At 35.2% G+C, this 1,766-nt stretch overlaps 1 protein-coding gene across 1 annotated transcript in view; it reads left to right on the forward strand.

Annotated features, from left to right (window-relative positions):
* Positions 1-74: 74 nt before the first annotated feature.
* Positions 75-1,766, forward strand: part of Crz (Corazonin) — a 6,235-nt gene continuing 4,543 nt past the window's right edge. Inside the window, exon 1 of the mRNA XM_014418652.3 lies at positions 75-258. Within this exon, the coding sequence (XP_014274138.1) occupies positions 82-258 (177 nt within the window). The 5' untranslated portion in view covers positions 75-81. The remainder of the gene's footprint in view (positions 259-1,766) is intronic.

Raw genomic sequence — 1,766 nt, forward strand, 5'->3', positions numbered from 1 at the left:
TTTCAAATAAACAAAACTTTAGCCATTATATAGAGCGTAGATTAAACCATTACAACACAACCTGTCTCCTGCAGGTTCGAAATGTGGTGCCGCCTCCAAAGCCTGCTGCTGATCGCCATCCTGGTCGGATCCGCCCTGGCCCAGACCTTCCAGTACTCCAGAGGATGGACCAACGGGAAGAGGTCCTTTCCAGGTTCCCAGACAGCCTGTCAGATCCAGAGGCTCAGGGCGATGCTGCAAGGAAAACCAATCTCGCCGGTAAGGAAAATGGAAACGAATGTATCCGTATGTTAAACATAGTGAGTGTGTTATTGTCGAGAATTCTATTTTAGGACTGAACTTCAGCATGATATGGAGTTCGCCAGAAGTTGAAGTAATTTTCTAAACTGCATAAAACAGTATGATTAATTTGCAATGAGGCTCTAGCAATCTCACTCAGCCTCCATTGGCTTTTGAGAAGCGCTGGGATCTCACAAAGTCTTGCTTTGCCTTCCTGGGTGGGAGTTTGTTCAGAGTTCCTAATTAACTAAATTTAAATATTTATATAAGTTTGAATGTTGGTTAAACTTGAATTATTGCATTTATATTTTCTTCAAGTTGTATTTATATTATTTTGATTTTTTAAAATTAATTGTATTATTGTTATTATTACCCCTGGCTTTGAATATTGCTATTGCCGCAGATAATTATTTTCTGTTTCACTAGGGGTATTCATGATGTTTCGTTAAATGTAAAATGTTTATCCACGTTAAATGTTATAAGTGTAAGATTGTGAGCAGCCCTATTTAAAGTTATGTTAAATGCATAAGAGATCCTAGCGGATGTTTTTTGAAACTTGTTTTGTAACTTCTCCTTCCAAAACTTCATTTTATTGTTTAATTCTAAGTTTTGGTTAAAGTAATTCATTACAACATGTCTAAAGTAAGTGAAATGTAGAATTTGTGTGAAAGTTTAGCTACAGTGCCTTGTTGACCAAACTTGTGAGGAAGATAATCAAGATGAGCTAATTTACAACTATTATTACATTATTATTATTGTCAGCCATTTTTGTATTAGTTTTAAAAACATCCAAATCAACACTAAAACAGTCAAAACACAAACTACGAGCAAGTAATCTAACACGACAACAAATAAAACGGTGACGAGCTCAGCTGGTCTGTTGCGTGACGTCATTCTCCATTTAACAGACCTACTAACAGACAGGAAATATTTCTTCATTTAACACGCGTTAAAATATTAAATTGATCATGGATAACCACTAATGTCTTTCACTACTGATGCATTAACTTGTTCCTGTAGCACAAACCAATGTACTTTATTAAGCATTACCTCTTTGGACTCATCAATATGCCTATGTGTCTGTTTAACAGACTCTCAACCATGTTATATGTTATATCGTTTTAACATGGTAAAATAAGGAAATATTTTACCATGAGTTTTTCCATTTAACACGCTTTAGCATGTTAAATTGAAGATCATGAATACATTTGGAATGTTGGGGAAACATCTGACGGTCGAGTGTGATTCTGACCAACCAATAGGGGTATTCATGATGTTGTGTTAAATGTAAAATGTTTTGCCATGTTAAATGTTATAACTATAAGATTGTGAGAAGCCCTGTTTGAAGTCATGTTAAACGTTAAATGCACAAGAGCCCCTAGTGTTTTTTCTCAGCAACTTGTTGTATAAGCCTTTATGTTTATAACCTTCCTTCCAGACCCTCATGTTATTGTTTACTTCAGTTTTGATTTAAGTAATTAATTACA

This window comes from Halyomorpha halys, unplaced genomic scaffold (assembly GCF_000696795.3).
Source record: "Halyomorpha halys isolate HHAL.00 unplaced genomic scaffold, Hhal_1.1 Scaffold206.1, whole genome shotgun sequence".
NCBI classification, from domain to species: Eukaryota; Metazoa; Arthropoda; class Insecta; order Hemiptera; family Pentatomidae; genus Halyomorpha; species Halyomorpha halys.